This window comes from Aplysia californica, unplaced genomic scaffold, assembly GCF_000002075.1.
Source record: "Aplysia californica isolate F4 #8 unplaced genomic scaffold, AplCal3.0 scaffold00467, whole genome shotgun sequence".
NCBI lineage: Eukaryota > Metazoa > Mollusca > Gastropoda > Aplysiida > Aplysiidae > Aplysia > Aplysia californica.
In genome coordinates this window covers 19,456-39,835 of record NW_004797737.1, presented here as the reverse complement: position 1 = coordinate 39,835, position 20,380 = coordinate 19,456, and the positions used below count along the sequence as shown (strand labels likewise).

Sequence of the window (20,380 nt, the reverse complement as noted above, 5' to 3'; positions counted from 1 at the left end):
ATTTCCTACCAACTGAAAACGATTAATGTGTCATGAGCGCTCATATTATGACTGTTTGCATTTGCGAGCGCCGTATAACACAATTTCTTTTTTATTTTAAAAAAAAAAGAAAAAAATCCTAAAGTGCCCTGGCAAAATTACATGTGGGCCATATAGGGCCTATTTGAGAGGGTACCATCTTGGGAAGTACATGTAGTATAATAGGCCTACATGTATCCTTTTCGGAGCGCATCCACCCTGACAGAGCCCCCCCCTAAACCCCCCCCCCCCAGCAAAAACAAAAAACAACAACCAAAAAACCCCCCGAAAAGCAGAAACAAAAACAAACACAAAAACTCAAAAAACAAAACAAATACACCCACAAACAAACACAACAAACAAAAAAACAACAAACAAACAAACATATAAAAAAACAAAACAACAAAAACAATGATTTATCAGAAACTTTTAATGCTTTAAAAATTGTCCTGTTGTTTACTAATATATAAACCGTTATGCTGTTTAGGTCACTGAAGTATTTATAAAGTAATAATAATTATAATATTATTATTTATGTATTTCATTATCCTTGTTCTGGTGCATTTACTATTGATGACATGATGTGCTAGATATCTAGGCTAAATCACTCCGTCCACAGCTGTGAACTTGATGTGACACTGAACAAAGTAACTTTTTAATACTATCATTATCATTCAACTCATCTAGATCTGGGGGTTTTGGATTGTCGAGATTAGAGGTCTTAACCTGTCAAGTAGGCTATCGATTGAGGTGTTCGACGTTTAGAGTGACCGCTTGATATCTATACGGCTATGAATATTCTTAGAGAATATAGACAAAGGTTAGGATTCGATGTATGATCAGGGGTCAGAAATTCATAATCCATTTTTCTGTTTCTCTTAGGCCTACACAGTCAGCACGACAGCCTTAGCCTATAACTATAATGATTCTTCTTCTTCTTTTATAGCAATGATGAACGAACAAATCATTTCAACAAAATTCAATAGTTCATTAATTCCTACTTGGGACAAATTTGAAGAAAGACAGAGCTGCAAAACTTTTCTTCCCATTTGATTCCATCCGAAACCGTAAAAATTGCCAGTTTGAACCTGGCACGTGAATATTTTTGTTTAATTAATTTAGCAATAGTAAAAGGCACTTATTGTTTTTGAATGGATGAAGTACTTTGAAACTCATAAACAATCAAAATGTTTTTTTGAACAGTTGACAAATTATTAGGTCCAAGAACCAATTATATTCATTCTATCTTATAGCACCACTCTTTGTATTCTATCAATTCTCTGGCTAGTGTGAATAGTGTGAAAAGTGAAAACAGAAAGTAGAAACCAGGTTGTGTCCCAAGCAGTAGACAAACAGACGCAGACTTTATTGCCTACAAAGCTAGTTTGCCTTATCATTTTCCTTCGTCAGCTCGTGATAATATTGAAAAAGATGGCTGACAGCGATAGCGATGGTCCCTGTGAACCTGCTCTGGCAATTGATGAAAGTGTAGCGGCAGACATGGATCTCAACGTTCCCGCAACGTCTGGCAACGAGTATCTTCGTCGTGTCAGGTAGATCTACTAGAAATCTAGATCTAGACTACATAGATCTAGATTTCTAGATATCTAGCTAGATCCAGGCCTACTACCACTGACATCACAACACATGATCTATTCTTTAGGATAAGCCTAGAATCTAGATCTAAGTCTAGATTCTAGGCCCAAAACATGCTTGAGATTCAAATTCAGCAATCTGTCTGAAGTGAAGTCAGAAGTAGAAGTGCGTAATTGTAATGTGTAGGAGGGACTGATTTTTGCGCATCGTTAAGAGTTACACTGTAAGAGCAGTCACCATATAGACGAGTACCAGTCATTTCGACACTCCCCAAGTCCTCATGGTTGAATGGAGACGGTCATTTTGTCACACACTTGCAAACGTCAAACGCACATTTTTCTGGTAATTTAGCAAATCATGATATTTTTTGGGGGGAGGGTTCGGTTGGGCGTTGTGTGGAAGGACGGGGGGTTGCAAGTCATTGTGCCTACCTAATCAGCTACACCGTTCTTTACTGGGTGAGTTTTGTTGAGTTGTTTTTATAATACTTTATTTGTTGGGGGGGGGGGGGGGGGGGGCAGTTTTAGTCTTAAAAATTACTTTAAAACAATAGGGCACGGTCCAACGATAACATGCTTGAATTGGTGATTTAGACTAAAGACTGCTGGCACTGATCCTCCAAAACTCTAGATCTACTAGCACTATTTATACAATTTTGGAGAGATAAGCGGAGAGTCCTTTTGTCACACCTTATGCCTTATTGTGGTGTGACGAGATCATGACTGTGTGACGAAATGACTAGTTTCCCACTAGGCTGTGGTACAAGACTTCCTACAGAATAAAGGTAACTTGAAACATTGGTGTAGTGTATGTTGGTCCCGGGATGATTATAATATATATAGTCATAGGCCTGGCTATGCAGATGTTGTCACATGGATTGCTTCAGTACTTCAGTCAAGTGCAAAAGCCAAGTCCAAGATTTCCCCATTTCTAAAAATTTCATATATTTTGTAAGGCCCAGAATGTCTTTCCATCTTGCTGAATTCGAAACATTAAATTAGTAGGCCCACATAGATATCTAAAAATATGATGTCAATTACTTTTCAGGTTTTTAGATATCTTAAGATTGATAAATTTTATAAATGCTTTTTACAAGCTTTTCTTTTTCAATTTTCTTTTTAAAAATTAAATCGTAAGTCGATGGGGATGACAATGATGATTTCACAAAATATAGACATACCATTTCAATCCTTGTGATTTTGATTTCTAGTTTCAAAGGGTTTGGTGTCCTGTCAAATCCTGTTCCATTTTAATTTAAAATGTTATTTCTCCCACTGTGTACCGTCAAAAAACTACTAATTGCAACACACAAAATTCTTTGTATGGTTAGTGCACGTGGTTGCTATATTCACAGCAGTTTTCATTGATATAAAAATAATTGTGGTACAGGCAAGTGAATATTTTCTTCTTCTCGTTCATCTCTAACTGTTCTGGACATCCTAGTCCATAGTGCAAAGACTGCAGGTCCTCCTGGCCTTCTTACAGTGGTCTCTCTGCCTCGGGTTAAAGGCCAATATTTCCTTCAAAGTGCCTTGAGCATTGGGCATGCTTGGAGCAGTTGGTTCCGTATGGTTGCTGGTACCACACGGACACTGCTGTGAATGTCCAATTTGAGCTTTGTGTAGAGGCGGTGATTCAGTCAGTTGTGCCCTCTTCTAAGTCTGAACAGAACAACATGCTCTTGACGTTTTTTTTGAGGTAAAAGGTATCTGGTTGCAGTGAGGGTGTTGTTCCTTCTACTTTGCCTGTAACCCACTTTTGATGATGGTTTTGGCCTCCTACAGTCTACAGGCTTGTGGCTGTGAATGATTTGATACACACATCATTTGAAGGGCCTGGAGATCCAAATCTGTAGCACAACAACCAAGGATTGAAGGTCTGAAAGAGTCCATAATTATAAAAGAAAACAGTCAAGCACAAATCTCAAATGTGTTGGGGTTGACAAATGTGAGAGAGAGAGAGCGTGGTGAAACCAGGCGCTCGTCAAAAGAATGAAACTAGAAACTGACATTTTGCCGCAGGTTTCGGAATTTTTTTCAAATTTTTGTTTTTTTTAGCTCAACACCTTTCATGTCCATTAAAGGGCACATCCCCTTGAGGATTGCACTTAAAAACGTTGATTAAAGGAACACAAAATGTAAATTTTCTGTTTCCACGAACACTCAAGCTAAGGAAATAACTAAACTTTGGCAGCCATTTTCCACTAATTTTACCTCTGAAACCAGGCAACCTCTACCTCCCTCTACTTCAATGGCAAATATCTCGACTTGTGTTCAAGATAACTGGATATTTTATTCATCGAAAGCAAGACAAATGAACAAGCTATAAGAGGACACCAATAACTCTACATGACAAAAAATTGACAAGCGCCTGATTCTACCGTGTCGTGACGCAAATGTGTTGGACACGGACAGCTCTGAAATTCATGTAAACTGATATACAATATAAAAATAAGAGAGATATTGTGAAGAAAACCTAAGGAAGTTACTGTGACAATATAATGGTGCATTGATCAGAGTGCTGCAATTAATCTCTAATTCTTTATGTTAGACTTTATTCTTGTACTACTTAGGCTCCTTGATTGAACATAGAGGGAGAGGGCAGGTAGGTAGTCTCCTCGGCTCCTTGATTGAACATAGAGTGAGAGGGGAGGTAGGTAGTCTCCTAGGCTCCTTGATTGAACATACAGTGAGAGGGCAGGGAGTCTCCTAGGCTCCTTGATTGAACATAGAGTGAGAGGGCAGGGAGTCTCCTCGGCTCCTTGATTGAACATAGAGTGAGAGGGCAGGGAGTCTCCTCCTTCCAGGGGAAGACTGAAAGGCTTGGGTGACCCAGTGGCTAAGTGAGTAGTGAGTTTTGACTCAAGCAATGTCAAGCAAGTGTCGGTGACACAGTGATCAGATGAGTGGTCACTGGAGTGTGTCCTTGAGCAAGACACGACAACCCTAGCTCAAATTACAGGGTGCTGCACAGTGGCGACCGACAGTGGCATTGTTTGTAAACTGTTCTGTATTTGTGTAATAGTGTGTATTTATCTATGTATTTATGTATGTACATATTTATAATTATGTATTTATGTATGTATGTTTGCCATTATAAAACAAAGTGCCCTTCTAGGACAAATAAAAGTGTAATTTATTATTTATTATTATTATTATTATTATTATAACTGGAGAGGACTCTAAGCTGTTGACTACTTCTGAAAGTTCAGGGACATGAGATTTGGTGTTTTTGTACAATGATTACTACATTTAACTACAGTCAAAATTGTTCAAGGCGGTCGCCCATTATGGAGGAAGAAAGAGGGTTGTCTTAGACAGGTTGACGTCCTGGACAGTGTCATTATATTTTAAAAGGGCAAGGCGGGAAGTGGTAGTTTTTACAGTTGATTGTCTTAGGTAAGTGGCCATTTAAGCAGGTTTGACTGTAGTAGTAGGTAAAACACACTGGGGTTAATGTTGACCCCTTTACCTGTTTTTTTAAAATTCCCATAGAATCCATCTCATGAGATGAGGCCTGTAACAAATGTTTACGCATGCTGTTTTTACAATTCTTTTATTTTGCTTTATAGATTGGAAGCCATGGAGTGTCCCAAAGTTGTTGTTGCTGACATGGATACAAGTTCTTTCCTAACCCAACAGACAGTGAAAGTGTCAGAAGTGAGTTTCACCTCAACTTTACTCACTTGTTTACCATCACATATAAAACTTGTCATGTCCTGAGGGAAATATGCTTCCAAGTTACTTTGTGTTGTTTTTTTAATAACAGAATCATCATCATCATTGCCTTTCTCACCCTGCATCAGGGTATAGGCCACGGACAAACACCCTCCACTTTTTTCTACCCTGTGCTAGCCTCTTGATGTTATTCCATGTCTTCCCACTTTTCTGTACATCAATTTCTGTGATTCTTCTCCAAGTTCCACGAGGTCTTCCCCTTGATCTCTTGCCCTGTGGGTTCCAATCCAAAACTTTCTTTGTTATGCAGCTGCCTGACTTCCTGAGAGTATGTCCAATCCATCGCCACCGCCTTCTTCTTACCTCATCTCTGACTGGGATCTGTCTTGTTTTCCTTTACACTTCCACATTGGTGACCCTGTCTGTCCATCTGATTCTCAGTAACTTTCTTAATAACAGAATATAAGCTCGTAAACTCTGTTCTGTTATGAAGAGAAACTGCTGACAGTGGTTGACAAACACCTGGTGTTGAGTCTGAAGGTTGTTCCTGTCTAGTTTTTCACTCTGTCCACCCACGCAGCCCGCAGAGCACGCAGCAACACTTGTCCCCACGGACCAGTACACAGATTCGGTACACGCTATATCACACCGTCGCTGGTCGGCGCCCCGTGGGGGCAAAGTGTTCAAGTTCAAAGCATCATGTTCATGGAACAGTTCACCAAGGAAAGCTAAGGAACGAAGATCACTATGAAACGCTTTGGTGTTTTTTTCACTGAAGAGTTTACAATTATAAGCTGAAGCACTTGGAATATCTGTTTTCATTGTAGATGTATATACACACATATTATATATATATATATATATATATATATATATATATACACACATATTATATATATATGCATGCTGCTTTGTAAAACTATTGTCAGACGGAGGATGACTATATTTCTTTTACATATGGAGAGTTTCAATACATAATTTAATTTCTCCTGTACATCCAAGAAACATTTCCTTGTGGGACAATTAAAGTAGTCTTATCTTTTTGTATTATTTTGATTCAGTTGGGTGGCATTAGTTGTATTAACTGTCATATGCTGAGCAGCTGATATTCTTTACTCTGAGTGAGTGGTGTGAGGCTGAAATACTTTGGTTCTCCATTTTCCCTCAGTCGTCGGCGTCACCCTAGGTTGTTTGTGAAAACTTCATTATACTGTCCCCGTGGTTTTATGCACCCCGCATAATTTAGCAAAATTTGATAATTATTTGCATAATTTCTGGTTATTTTCCGTTATCATTCTTTGTTAAAATTAACAGAATCGCATAATTTCACATTTTTGGGCTCAGTTTGCATAATTTCAGAATTTTTCTTGCATAAAATGACGGGGACAGATTATAAAATGATCAGCTTCTCATCCTTTTGTGCATTGAACTATTTTCTGTATGTTTCTTCTTTTTGTCACAATGTGACCATTATCATTCATTATGGGGAAGATTAGCTGTTGACTGTTGTCATAGTTACCTTCCCTGCCCTCACCTTTTTCATGTCTAATTAATTTAAAGTCAGTTGTGCCTTAAGGCACAGGTTTCTGTCAGACTAACTGAGGGGGCTCTCGTGGCCTAGAGGTTAAGGTGTTGGCCTCTCATTCAAAGGTCCCGGGTTCGAATCTGGGTAGCCACCGAAAAATTTTCTTCTCTAAAATTGTCTCCTTTCACCTCCTTTCCTGCTCTCTAGCAATGTTCTGTTGTCTGCTTTCATGTCCACTTTCTGCCCCCTCCCCCTCACCTCCTTTGCCTCCTCCTCTGGGCTCCTGACTCTTTCTGCAGCCTTTCTACTGCTACTCCTTGGCTCCTCCTTACTGCTGTCTTTCTGCCACAGCCCTGATCTTCTGGTAGGAAAGATCTACACCTAGCCTTCTCGGACAAGGGCGAAAAATCTCGGAGGGCCCGTGTGCAAGTTGCGCGCGTTAAAGATCCCTTGGTGGTCTAAAATCGATAAGAGTAGGCTTCGGCCGCCACCCGGGCAAAATTCAAAATTTCCTACCAACTGAAAATATTAAGAGTGTCCCGCGCGCTCATATGACATATGCAGTTGCGAGCGCCGTAAAACACTTTACAAAAACAAATAAACAAAAACAGACTAATGATTGTTTTTCATCTTCCCCCCCCCCCCCTACCCCCACCTTGTTGTGTAGCCAGGAGGTCTGCTGCCAGTTCCAGTGTCGTACAAGGCGCCAATGTCCTGGCAGAGAATGCAGGTAGCGGAGTTTGCAGCCCTGAGACAGGTACATGGATGGCCACTTACATGCTTGCAGCTGAGTGGATAATTTGAACCACTATGAGTGCAGTTTTGTTTTTGTGATTGCTCGTTAAATGAAGCAGGCAATGTGAGGAAGTAGTTTGTGTTTGTGGCTCTGAGGAAACCAGTTGGGAGGCAAATCTTTTCTCAAAATTGACGTTTTTGCGTATTGCAAAAGATTCACCTTTTTTCAAGCATTTTGCGCTCTACCTGGGTGGCATAGAAGCATTCTGTTAAAAGCTGTATTACACGTCAATGAGTGTGCGAGTCTCAAGGATAATTTGTGAGGAAACAGCTGTAAAATATGATCACGTTGAGGCCGTATAAAGAGTTATAACAAATGTTGCATACATCCCTTGTCTTTTTTTTTTTTTTTTTTTAGAGCATTTTGCTCTTTTTTGTTTTGAAAGGGCTTGGTAGTCCAAAATATCAGATGTAAGAATAGAACTTAGAAAACTTTCCCCAATGAGCAAGCGTAACAAGTGAAAGGAAAGATAGGCTGTTCTGTCTTTTTCTGCTTCTTGAATATTTCATGCGCACAGGATAAAATAATAATAATAGTTAGCATTTGTATAGCGCATATCCCCGCTCAACAGCAGGCTCTATGCGCTTTACACTATATTGTTACCCCAGCAGACCATAGAACACTCCGAAACATTCTCAGCTTCCCGGGAAGCATACAGTGCAAGCAGCTGATTAAGCGCTCAAACACTAACAAACTGACAAGATCTTTCGCTGTCTATAGCCGGGTACCCATTCCCACCTGGGTGAAGTGAGGAAAATTCGTGTAAAATGCCTTTCCCAGGGACACAACGTCGGGCCCTTGACGGGATTCGAACCCACGATCTTACGGTTGCGAGTCCGAGAGCCTAACCACTAGGCCACTGACGCCACAGGATTTCCCCGGAAAAGCAGGAAGATTCTTTTCTTTTTGTGAACGGTTTCAAAATCTAGCAAAATTTGTCTGCTGTACATCCTCAAAATAACTTGTAGAACTATAACATAGTATTTGAGCTTCCTCCTTTCAATTACAATTTATTCTTTTCAAATTTCAATAAACCATGAAACATTTCTGACAAAATAAAGCTTGAGGTCACATGTTTAGCCACACCTCGAAATAATCATCTGCTCCTTTCCACGGATTTTCTTGAATCCACATACAAATTTTAAAAAAAATAATTTTACTTTCAATAAATCGTTATCGGTTGTCTATTACTGTTGTTCATCTCAGTGTTGTTTTTACAGCCTGTTTTACATTTGGCTAATTCAATGTAGGGAATCGGTAGAATGAGCCAGTGTTTCACATGTGTGTGTGTATTTTTTTAATTGTTTTTTAAAATACAGGTGTTTTTATGCCCCCATCGACACAATTAAGATCTTTTAGGAGGCAGGGTTCTGACCTGTCCTGTCAGCACCAACGCAGGCCGAGAGGGATACAACATCCCGGCAGAAAGACCGAGATACTCAATAAAAGGGCTCCCCACAGAGGAACGGAACTCGGGTCTCCTGCGGGCGACAGTGAAGCACCTAACCGCTACACCGCAGATGTCGGTTCTTGCGTGTGTGTGTGTCAAGGGGAACAAAGTGGTACAAAGAAGTTGTCTGTTTCAAATTGAGTATTCCTGTTCATAGTCTGGTAAGATGTTAAGCGAAATGAAAAAGAAAAGCTGTATAGTGTGAAATTGCAGACACTTGATGTTCTTATTGAGTAGGACTTAGTTTTACTGGATATTGGGTTTTTCTCAGATAAATGTTTAGCTCAAGGCATTCTGTTTCATGTAATGATCTACAGGTTAGTCATTAACATGAGTGTTCAATATAAGCAATATTTCTGATTCGCAGAAACTGATCCAGTTCAAAGCTCTGCTCAAGCAAAAGAAAATAAATGTTCCGTCTCCAAAACTGGTAAGTTCCTTTCTCTGATACTTGAGGAGGCTCTATGCTGTTTCTTTCCACTGTAATATAAATATGGGTGGTTGGAGAGCGTCACTTGTAGGTCTTACTTCTTTTCTTTCCTTCTGTCATTTCTGTCTGTCTGTCTTTGCTCATTCCCTGCACTGAATGACTGGTATTGTGTTGATTCAGATGTGCTTCCTGTCTTTACTCAGTTTACTGAGACTGTTGTAGAAATCTTTTTTAAAAGTTCTGGGGGAGGTGATGTGCTGTCACGTTATATAAATTCCAACACCATTTTTAAACGCTTTATTTTGTTTGTATCATATGTGAGGCAGCGTGGTGGAATCAGGCGCTCGTCAAAATAATGGAATCGAAGAAAATAACAGTTTTCTCCCTGCTTACCAATTTTTATCAAATTTTTGTTTTTTGGCCCAGCACCTTTTATGTCCATTTACAAACACGTTCCTTTGAGGATTTCACCGAAAATGTTGATTAAAGGCACAAAAATATAAATTTACAGTTTCCATGGACTCTCCAGATTTGGAATTTACCAAGCTTTGGCGGCCATTTTCTCGCTAATTTTACCTCTTAAATCAGGTGACCCCCACCTCCTTCAATCCAAAATAACTCCACTTCTGTTGACGATGGATGGGTAATTTTTTCATTCAAAGCAAGACAAATGAACAAGCTGTAAGATGATACCAATAACTCAATATGCCCAAGAATTGCCGAGAGCCTGATTCCACCACGCTGCCTCACATGTTTTCTAGTTGAGGGCTGACAATGAAAGCTGTGTTGATTGTTCTCAGCAAGGTTTGTCAAGACAGCAATTCAGTATGCTTCTTGGGAAGGCTTAAAAAAACAACTTTTCAATTATTTATGAGACCCCAAGGTTCTGTAACTCCTATCGGCCAGAGCGACATGCTCTGTGTCGTTTCCGTTGACCCCATTCTCTCAGAACGACACAGAGTGTGTTGTTTTCACATTCTTCAATTAAATGCACATTTCTGTCCAGCCCTCAATGTTTATAATATTGCTCAACTTAGAAATAGATATGACTAGCTGGGCCCCCTTTCGATGAAAGGAATGATCGGTGCTTTAATATCAACTAAAAGTCATTGGCCTACTATATTTACACTCTACTGGAATAGGACAATAAATCTTGAGAGATGCAAAAAATTAGAAGGTCTAGATCTATACTCTCAAAACAAAATGCGCCGGCCGAAATATCACTTCCGGATTTTCTAAAATTACAGAGACAGAAGTGTCGGCCTACGAAAGCGATCGGCGAAATAAAGAAATTTAGCTTTTTGCATCAAAACTGTCTTAAAACGGAAAAAACCAAGGGCGCCATGCTCTGGAGAATATTTTAAAGAATTTTTCGGCGAAAACCGCATGTTGATCGATGCAGCCATTAAAAAGCCTTTTGAATAGCAAAATTCGGCCACCACAAATAGATAATAGATGATACTTTCTTTCTGTACAAAAATGTGATGCTTGAAGGCATATTTTTAGAGTGGCAGCACGTTGTGTCGTAGATGGAGAGTCTGAGTTGTTTTTCCAAATCAAGATTGTTCATCAAAATCGTATTTAAAATTAATACACCTGCTTCTACCTCCTGGGGTGGTGCCACTGACTGAAGTGACTTTAGGCCATTTCCAAAGGGGGGACATTAACATGTTCTTATGCACAGTAGAATTGTAAATGGGCTGATTCATCAATGTCATGCTCATAACTGTGCCTGTACTGCAACAGGAAACTGCTGCTTTTTCTTTCCTAATCCTTACTATCATCATTATTCCTCTACTTCTTTTGTATGTTTGTCACACTCATGTGACCTGCTATTTCTAGGGTGCCTTGATAGTCGAAGCAGACTTTGTGCTGTTGAAGCTAGAGCGGTGAGCAGAGTAAGCCTGATTCCCAGTATGGACTTCTCTGTTGACATCCACCCCTTGGCGCTCATATGACCTTTTGCTATAAAAACTCTACTGAAACTAAACTAAAAACACCTGCTTCTTCTGCGTTCAGTCTTACTATCTGCTTCCCTGATGTTGCTAATGGCTAATTCTTTAGCATGGTGAATGAGGTAGATTTAGATAATTTAATTCTGACTGTTCATGAAAATCCATTAACTTAATTCTGGCAGATAGGAGTTAATAATTGCTTGATCAAAACAGAGAGCTCTATTTTGTACATTGTGAGCTACAATTCTCATCTATCGCCAGCCTCAAGCCAACGACGCTGACACCTGGTGCCGTTTGTGCTTTGGTCGACTCAAAGTGAAAATAGACCAGGGTGATAACTCAAGCACCAATGCATCATCTGAGAATGAGAAAGTGCCGGTGGATTCCCCAGGGGAAGGGACGCCTCCGCTGTTACACATTGTCGCTCACATGAACCAGGTTCTTCACAGCTTTGTCATTTACTTTTTTGTTGTCGAAAATTCTGCTTTCGTTTGTAGTTCTATTTGAAAGACTTCTCGTAGTTTTGTGTATTCCAAACAGTGTATATATATATATATATATATATATATATATATATATATATATATGCCGTGTATATATATATATATATATACTTATGAGTGATATTTCAACAACTTATTGCCGTGTAAATGACATCGTCCATCGTAAAATACACTTTTGATAGATTGGACTCTGAACCCTGAGCTCAAGATCAGAAACAATAAAAGTAAAACGTTAATTTCCTCAAGTTTTGACATAGTCGCTTGATGAGATCCTGTGTTCCTAAAATAATGTATTGTACATTCAAGTTGCAGGCAGTATGAAAAAGGGGTTTGTTTGTTGTTTGGAAAAGAAAGAGGGGATAGATGTCAGGGAGTGGGGGAGTGGTTGTGTGTTGTTTCACAGACTGAATTGTGTGAACTGTTCGCACACTTGGTGTATGAATATAATTAGAGCCTTTTTGATCCTCGGCACAGCATCAGGTGACCTGTGTGTTAGAGTACCACACCAACTGGCTGGAGGCTACAGGGTTCACATCTGCGCAGGTAGGTTGTTTTGTCAGTTTAAGAGGGTGTAGCTATGGTCAACACCCAAATGCTGTAGTTTTTGGTCTAATGCTTGCTGTTCTGCATCAAAGGCGGTGACATAGTAGGCTACAAAAAAAGGTTACCAAGCAAAAAATTCAAGATTTTAGCAATAATAATCTCGAGCCATCAAAAATAAAGGATTGATTCAGCATTTTTAAAACCAGTTTTATATTTTGTCAATCATCAACATGCTTCAAGATAGAAGCCTAATATTTGGCATGGCAATTACTGTTGGTAGGTAGAATAACCTTACAGGGCCAAATTTGAATGTTCTGTACTGACTTGTGAGCTTTACAGTCCTTGTTATGCACTACATTCAGGTCTCCAATATTTTCAGATTTTGTAAAATAAAAAAGGCCTAAAATTTCAAAGGTGTTCCATAAAAAGAAAAATGCTACTGTAAGGTTATAGAGAAATGTGTATAAAAGATTGTGTCAAATGTGAAACAATTCTGACAGTAACTTTCTGAGATCTACTCAAAATAGTGTTGCAACCTGGTCAGATCAACAATTCTGAGAAAACTGCAAAGAGAGATAATTTTTGGTGAAGATTTTCCTACATTGCTACCTCTCTCAAATGCATTTTCCAGCTATTTCTAAGTTTGATAAGGAATTAGGCTTCTAAAGATGGATCCTTGATATTGATAGCTATTAAGATACTCCAAAATCCGAAGACTGATATTTTTTTCAAAATTTTTACTGATCTGACCAGTGGATCCCCTTAAAAAGTTGTCTCATCAACTCTGGTCAACTCTTCCTCTTTGTCCTTTGCACACACCCCCCCCCCCCACTCTCCCTGTACCTTGCAACTGATTTTTACACGCGTTTTCTCTTTTCCTACAAGTGTGCAGTACTCTGTGCATTTCTGGGAGCCTCATGGTGTTTTCCGATGTGTCTCATCTTTATATTAAAAAAATCTAAATATGCCTTCCAGTTGCTGTTCAGTTTTTAGGGAGAGGTGCATATCAGTCTTGATGATCTTTTTCCTACAAGAGCAGTGTGCTCAGGACTGGGTTTTTTAAAATCCTCATCTCGGAAGACACTTATTACTCTATTGAACCTACCCCAGGGTCAGGGCTGTGGAAAACTGGAAGGCTGCATACAGGCAAAGGGACCCAGGAAGTAGGAAAACTGATCACATACATACAAGTCAGTTGTACTGCAGGTTAAAGGGTCAGAGGTCGACTGCCATTGAGATCTGTCAATCAGGGGAACACATCGAAGAAGAAGAAGAAGATCTTAGAAGACACTTAACCCTTCCAGCCCCAAGCGCGTATATTTTCAGCAGTGCTAGTACCTCCCACCGTCCCAAGAGCGTATATTCTCAGTTTAGGAGGGTGCCGAATTTGCGTATTTTTTTAAATTAACAAACCTAATTAAACGTTAATTTTCATAATATTTGTTCATTTACTTTTAAAGATTGTTATATGTTTTTATCTAAACCTCATTACAAAGATACTGCAACTCTTTTTAGAATGCATGCCTCTTTTTCTGAAATACCGTTGTATTGGCTGGGACTGGGGTTAGCGAGTGCACAAAAATGGCTGGGGCTGGAAGGGTTCATACTCCATGGAACCTACCGGAAGGGTCAAGGGTGTGAAAAACCCTAGGATCCCCCTGCTCCCCTCCCCCCAACCCCAACTATGTCTAGATTGAACCAAGTATTTTGATGTGAGAGGCAACCACCAAACCTCTAGACTGGCTAATTTAATGACTTCCTTGTAGCTTCTCCTTTTATGCCCCCCAGGGCAGTGCCACCGACTGTAGTGTCTTGAGGCCATTCCCAAAGGGGGGACATTTCTCGTTCAAGCATAGTAGAATTGTAAATGGGCTGACTAATGTCACGCTCATAACTGTGCCTGATCTACAACTGGGAACTGCTGCTTTTTCTTTCTTGATCCTTACTATTGTCATTTTCCTCTACTTCTTTTGTATGTTTGTCACTCTCTTGTGACCTGCTATTTCCGGGGTGCCTTGATAGTCGAAGCAGACTTTGTGCTGTTGAAGCTAGAGAGGTGAGCAGTTTAAGTCTGATTCCCTGTAAAGACTTCTCTGTTGACACCCACCCCTTGGCGCTCATATGACCTTATGCAGTTGCGAGCGCCGTAAAACCCTCTACTATAAAACAAAATATCTCCTTTCATCTGACCCGAAGTTGTTTGAGTTCTGTGTTTGTGGTGTGTGGCACGAACTTTTCCATATTTTTGTGGGTGGTTGGCGGGTGCTCTGGTGTGGTTTGCTCCTTCTTTCCTATAAAAAATCTATCGTCCCTATCTGCCCTCCTTCTTTTTAATGTTTGTTACTCTCTTGTAACACCTCTAATCTTCGGCACTTATATGACCTTATTGTGTTGCAAGTGCTGTAAAACTCTTACAAGAACTATCAATATTTTTGTTAATACTTATTGTTTTGCTTGACAATTTTCTATCTGTTGTGCATGGAATTGATCATGTTGATATCTCTGTTGTTGTCATTTTAAAAAAATTGATGAATGTTCTTGTGTGGTTTGCAGAACTGGGCTACTCACATTTCTATCTGGCATTGCTGTTTTCAGTACTTTAACTGTAATACCCCCATTCTTTCTGCAGTGTGGTGAATTTACTCTTTTAGCTTTTCCCTAAATTCAATCACTTCATTTTGAGTATCCAAGGAGAAATTGAGAAACCAAATTAAGGAACCAATTGTAAAACTTCTCACTTAAAGAAAAAAAATGTGTATTGTGCAGTGTTCCCATAGATTCACTTTTTGCCTATCTCAGAGTCTGGTAAACTCAAAAATCTGCTGAGATATGGCACTTTGCCGCACTAATTTACTCAGATTTATATACCTAAAAATAACTTTCACAAGACCGCCGGTGACCTAGAGTGTACGTTTTGCAGGGTCGCTGGTTCTACGCTTTATTGGCCAACCTGCAGAAACCTCTCAGTCCAGAAGTGTGCTCCTGGCTGCGTCGCTTGGCACGTCTGTGTTCCAACATCAGAGCTTCTCTGGTGAGTAGAATTGAGGGTAAAGGGTAACGTGTTATTATATGTATATATTCTAAAATCCACACAAGTGCCTTCCCCATTTATTCAATACCTTACAGTTAAGGCCATTGAAACATAGCATTGTTAGACGCGTTGTCTGTGGCATATATTTATTTTTATATAATATACATATTATATATTTGTACTGGTTGCCAAAAACCCACATGAGGCTTGGTGTACTGAGAAAAAATGGGTAAAGTATGCCTCATGAAAATATTATGCCCACACCGGCTTAACATGAAACTGGTCAGACAATGATACGATTGGACCTCTAATTTTGGTCCTTTTGTTTTTCCCCTTATATGACCGTTCCCCTGTGTTGGTAAATATTGTCACAATGATTTTATTTTTGCTAGCCAGAATATGTCTATACCTTTATTGTCATTATTTGTTTTGAAGAGTTACATCCAAATAGAAACAAATGAAATTATTTGGGTTCATGAAGGGTAAGTATTTCCTTAACTCCTTCGTTGCCTTATGGCGATACGTCATGAAAATGCGCAATTTTTAGCGCTGTGCCATGGTACGTCATGGAAGGTGGCAGAAATTGTGAGGCAGCGTGGTGGAATCAGGCTCTTGTCAATTTTTGGTCATATTGAGTTATTTGCATCATCTTAAAGATTGTTCACTTGTCTTTATTTGGATGAAAAAAATTTCCATTTATCTTGAATACAGGTATTTGCAAAAGAAGGAGGTGGGGGTCACCTGTTTTCAGAGGTGAAATTAGTGAGAAATTGGCAGTCAAAGATTGGTTATTTCCATAGCTTAAGAGTCCGAGGTAACTGAAATTTTACATTTTTCATGCTTTTAATTTAATCAACGTGTTTCAGAAAAATCCACTCAGAATTTAGTTCTTTAATGGGCATGAAAGGTGTTGAACCAAAAAACAAAAAAATTGATAAAAATTAACAAACCTGCAGAAAAATGCAAGTTTCTGAACTTTGATTATTTTGACGAGAGCCTGATTCCACCACGCTGCCTCACAATTGACACTTCTGGTTTCTTATATGACGTTCCATGTACGTCACGCTGATAACCTGGCACTAATTCTTCTGTATGGAGTTAACTTTTCCCTCATATGAGATTAAAAGGGTTCTATCTCCCTTTTGTGGATCTTTTGAGAACAGTTATGGTTTGTTGCGGGTTATCTTGCACTACATGGTGATTCGTGTTTGCTTCTGAAATGATCGTTTTGTTCCGAGAAAAAATACTAGAGCTGGGCGCAGAATCGAGTCCGGAAACGATTCCCACGATCAATGCTACGGAAGAAAAGTTCCTTTTTGTTACGTAAACCATCGATTACCAGTTACTTTTTTCAGTAAAATCTTTTTTTGAAGAATTTGTTTTTGAAAAAAAAAATGGATGCTTCGTAGTGTTCCGAAATCAAGGTTATCCTAAATCCTGAAGACGTTCGAAGCCAACCAGGTAATCTCCTGAAGAAATCACATCATTAGAAAGTAAGTAATTGGGTTCGGAGTCGGTTCCTACAACTCCTAGCTTTCAAGAATCGGGAGCCTAGCCGCCCAGCAGTAAAAAATACACATGAAAAAGATGTGATCTGCTGTTGCGTTTAAGATTCATAACCTGTGACATTTCCAAGAACCTGAAATGCAGATAGAACCCTGTGTTAATCTAATACGACATGATACTTGAGTCCAGAAACTGTTGTTATATCTTCTATTTCTTCTTATAGGCAGATCACTTCAACCAGCTGCATCTTATTATGCGCTTGTTTATCAAGATTTGGTGTATAATTGAGAGCAGTCCAGGGGGGTCTCGTGGCCTAGAGGTTAAGGTATTCGCCTTTCATTCAAAGGTCCCGCGTTCGAATCCAAATAGCGACCGAAAAAATTTTCCTCTCTAAAATTGTCTCGTTTCACCTCCTTTCCTGCTCTCTAGCAATGTTCTGTCGTCTGCTTTCGTTTCCACTTTCTGCCCCCACCCCCTCACCTCCTTTGCCCCCTCCTGTGGGCTCCTGACTCTTTCTGCTGCCTTTCTACTGCTGCTCCTTGGCTCCTTTCTACTGCTGTCTTTCAGCCACACCCCTGATCTTCTGGTAGGAAAGATCTACCCCTAGCCTTCTTGAACAAGGGCGAAAAATCTCGGAGAGCCCATATGCAAGTTGCGCTCGTTAAAGATCCCTTGGTGGTCTAAAATCGATAAGAGTAGGATTCGGCCACCACCTGGCCAAAATTCAAAATTTCCTTCCAACTGACAAAGTTAAATGTGTCCAGTGCGCTCATATACGCGGTTGCGAGCACCGTAAAACGCTTACTGATAAAATGTTGTTTTTTTTAAAAATGAGAGCAGTCCTTATGCTTTTCTTTTATTTTGTTTCCATGGCAACAGGAGGATGTTGATCAGCCCATGCTGAAGGAATTGAACCTGATCATCTGCCTTGTGTCTCGTTACTTTGACCAGAGGGATTTGGCCGACTCCTGACTCACAGACTCATGTCTCCCGTGAATCACACAGCTGCAGAATGAAATAGTGTACATACTTTTGAATTTATGTATGATTTGAATTTTACCGTTGGCGTTAGTTTGTTGCCTTCTTTGGTGTGCTGATGGTAATGTGTGATGTGTTGAGAGAGGGCCCTTGTCTGGTATTGTGAAAGTTGTGTGAGGGAAACGGTCGGTTTGAAGGTGAAGGGTTGGACACACAACATCATTAATTGTCTGATTTGTTGTTGTTGTTCTCAAATCCCTTTAGCTGCGAGCATTTCGCTCTTGGCAGCGCAATGCCTCCCTCAAGTAACCACATGTCCTTGTCAAATTGTATCATTAAAAAGTGACTGCTTGCCTTCTCTGTCTAGTGAAAGGGGAGGTTGTTATCAATTCTTCTCTGTCTAGTGAAAGGGGAGGTTGTTTTATCAATTCTTCTCTGTCTAGTGAAAGGGGAGGTTGTTTTATCAATTCTTCTCTGTCTAGTGAAAGGGGAGGTTGTTTTATCAATTCTTCTCTGTATAGTGAAAGGGGAGGTTGTTATAAATTCTTCTCTGTCTAGTGAAAGAGGAGGTTGTTATCAATTCTTCTCTGTCTAGTGAAAGGGGAGGTTGTTATCAATTCTTCTCTGTCTAGTGAAAGGGGAGGTTGTTATCAATTCTTCTCTGTCTAGTGAAAGGGGAGGTTGTTATCAATTCTTCTCTGTCTAGTGAAAGGGGGGGTTGTTATCAATTCTTCTCTGTCTAGTGAAAGGGGAGGTTGTTATCAATTCTTCTCTGTCTAGTGAAAGGGGATGTTGTTATCAATTCTTCTCTGTCTAGTGAAAGGGGAGGTTGTTTTATCAATTCTTCTCTGTCTAGTGAAAGGGGAGGTTGTTATCAATTCTTCTCTGTCTAGTGAAAGGGGAGGTTGTTTTATCAATTACTTCAGCGCCAGAGGGTTTCACACAGTAACTGTCTAGTGAAAGGGGAGGTTGTTATCAATTCTTCTCTGTCTAGTGAAAGGGGAGGTTGTTATCAATTACTTTAGTGCCTGAGGGTTTCACACAGTAACTGTCTAGTCATATTTGTTTCAGTAAGCTTGTTCATTGTGTGATTGGAAAACGGGTGTTGTTGTCATGTTGTGCTTATTTTCATAGAGTAGAGGCAAGTGATATATCAAAATGGAGATTAAAGGATAAGGAACAATAGTATAGATAAAAATTGAAAGTAAACAGCACAGAAATAGTTAAACAGGTAAACAGTTATTGAAAGTGCTTCAAGGAGAGTTGATTTATGAAAGTCTTTTATTGCATTCACAGCCTTCCGGCTGGGTCTGCATTATTGTTATCCATTTCTAATTCCTGATCAAATAAAATAGGTTTGTTTCTGTACACATTTACAGTTTTACTTTTCGTAATAGTTTTACGACACTTGCAACACAATAAGGTCATATAAGTGCCGAAGATTAGAGGTTTTACAAAAGAGTAACAAACAAACACAAAAAAGGAGGAGAGAGTAGGACAATAGATGTTTGATAGGAAAGAAGGAGCAAACCACACCAGAGCACCCACCAACCACCCTCATTTGCAGTTTGAAAGTCTTCCAATTTATTATGATTTTGTGCTCATTTCTGCAATGTCTGTGTAAATGAAAATAAAACTGGAAATATAACGAATTGTTTGGATTTGTCGTTCTTTATGTTCATCACCATATTATTGAATGAGAGGCGAACACTGTACCTCTTGACCACGAAAGATCATATATGCTAAATCAATTCCTCTTTCAAGTTTGCGTGTAGGAGGGATTAGTTTTGGACCTTTGGCTGAGGCATGATGGTTAGAATTGTACTTTTCACCTGACAGTGAGAATGTGGTCCCTTGTGGCTCTCGTTGTATGATGGTGTAGCCTAGTGGCACTATGCAAATGAAAATGTTTTAGACGCATTTTAAATACGACAGTCCCAAGTTAACACATGTAGGGATTCAAGGTCATCTCCATTTAATAAAAAATGATTTTTTAAAAACTTTTTGTGTCTGAATGCCCCATTGACTTTACTTTTACTTTACTTTACTTTTCCAATACAGCGGCCATTTGGGTTCTAGCCCTTCGGTCTGAATGCCCCATTGACACAATTCAGATCATATAGAAGGCGACTCTATCTATTTATTTCCTCTTATTCGACACCTTTCCTTGCAAATATTTGAAATGTCATCATTATCATTACCATGCCATCATGTCGTCTGAATGGATCCTTTAAAACATTTTTTTTAGTAACTTGCATCCTCTGTTGTCTATGGTTCTGTGCAGTCCTCACTTTCACAAGAACTCGGACAGTACCTGCTACATTATGTCAGCTTTTGTCACATCTGTGTGGTAGAGCTGGGCGAAGACTCGA

At 39.5% G+C, this 20,380-nt stretch overlaps 1 protein-coding gene across 4 annotated transcripts; it reads left to right on the top strand.

The window, feature by feature from the left end:
* The first annotated feature begins 1,330 nt into the window (after positions 1–1,330).
* Positions 1,331–19,661, top strand: LOC101857272 (gem-associated protein 2). Of its 4 annotated transcripts, none has more exons than XR_004858938.1 (9): positions 1,331–1,571; positions 5,186–5,273; positions 7,484–7,573; positions 9,430–9,492; positions 11,709–11,885; positions 12,425–12,493; positions 15,414–15,524; positions 17,910–18,501; positions 18,977–19,661. XR_004858938.1 is itself a non-coding variant. In XM_005105359.3 (8 exons), the coding sequence occupies exons 1-8, from the start codon at positions 1,450–1,452 to the stop codon at positions 18,000–18,002; spliced, it is 813 nt and encodes a 270-aa protein (XP_005105416.1). In that variant the 5' UTR covers positions 1,331–1,449; the 3' UTR covers positions 18,003–19,661. The 4 variants fall into 4 exon arrangements, 1 of the variants encoding a protein (XP_005105416.1); XR_001185124.2 differs by having other exon boundaries at positions 17,910–18,577; XR_001185121.2 differs by having other exon boundaries at positions 17,910–18,912.
* The last annotated feature ends 719 nt before the right edge of the window (positions 19,662–20,380 follow it).